Source organism: Sinocyclocheilus grahami, unplaced genomic scaffold, assembly GCF_001515645.1.
Source record: "Sinocyclocheilus grahami isolate Dianchi unplaced genomic scaffold, SAMN03320097.WGS_v1.1 scaffold3032.1, whole genome shotgun sequence".
In the NCBI taxonomy this organism is placed as follows: Eukaryota; Metazoa; Chordata; class Actinopteri; order Cypriniformes; family Cyprinidae; genus Sinocyclocheilus; species Sinocyclocheilus grahami.
The window spans coordinates 12,231-13,077 of NW_015508201.1; the positions used below are offsets into that span (position 1 = coordinate 12,231).

An 847-nucleotide genomic window follows, 5' to 3' on the forward strand; every position below is an offset into this window, starting at 1 on the left:
TCAGCATCCTGATACACAGCCCTAAAACCCACAGACAGTAACAGATATGTACAAAAAAACTAATAAAACAGCTTAAATATTCCTTCCCATTAGCAAATATATGCTAGTTTGCCATTTTTAAATTATTAATTTTTTTCCATTTCATATATTTTTCACATTACAAAATGTCATTGTTTAACTATATCCTCAGCATGTCCATGATGCAGTCTTCTGAAAGCACATACTATGCTTTATATACATTATATCTTATTTTGTTCAGAACAATGTATCAGTTAAGGTAAGAAATGGGGTTTTATTAAATTGCCGAATTTGTATAATAAAGATGAAAAATGGTTGATTTTTCAAAGGTTAACAGGTTGGGATACCTAGCCAGGTTGACTCTAGCTTTCTGTCCGCCACTGAGGGTTGCTCCTCGGTCTCCGATCACAGTCAAATCCCCATCAGGAAGCAGCTCCATGTCCTGTACAAAACAGAAAGAACTACAGTATTAGTATACTACAGCTTACAACAACTTGAGCTTTACCTGGTGGTGAAGATGTCCAGTTAATGTTTTATAGCATTTAAAGTTTTATGAAGATGTGAAGTTAGTTTTAAAGCAACAACCAAATACTAAAACTAGCAAGGCTGTATTAAATTGATCAAAAGTCACAATAAATGCATTTATTACAAAAGATGTATTTTTCTGATAAATGCTGTTTAAAAAACAAACAAACTTTATATTCATTAAAGAATCCTGAAAAATGTATTACGGTTTACACACAAAAATACGAAGCAGTACAACTGATAAGAGATTTGGAAGCAAAAACATTTCTTGAGCAGCAAATCAGCATATTAGAATGATTTCTGA

The 847-nt window shown here is 32.2% G+C and overlaps 1 protein-coding gene across 1 annotated transcript in view; it reads right to left on the reverse strand.

The window, feature by feature from the left end:
* Positions 1 to 847, reverse strand: part of LOC107575944 (multidrug resistance-associated protein 4-like) — a 22,790-nt gene that overhangs the window by 11,711 nt on the left and 10,232 nt on the right. Inside the window, exons 5-6 of the mRNA XM_016262249.1 lie at positions 366 to 460; positions 2 to 21 (exon numbers count right to left, since the gene is read on the reverse strand). Of these exons, the coding sequence (XP_016117735.1) occupies positions 2 to 21; positions 366 to 460 (115 nt within the window). The remainder of the gene's footprint in view (position 1; positions 22 to 365; positions 461 to 847) is intronic.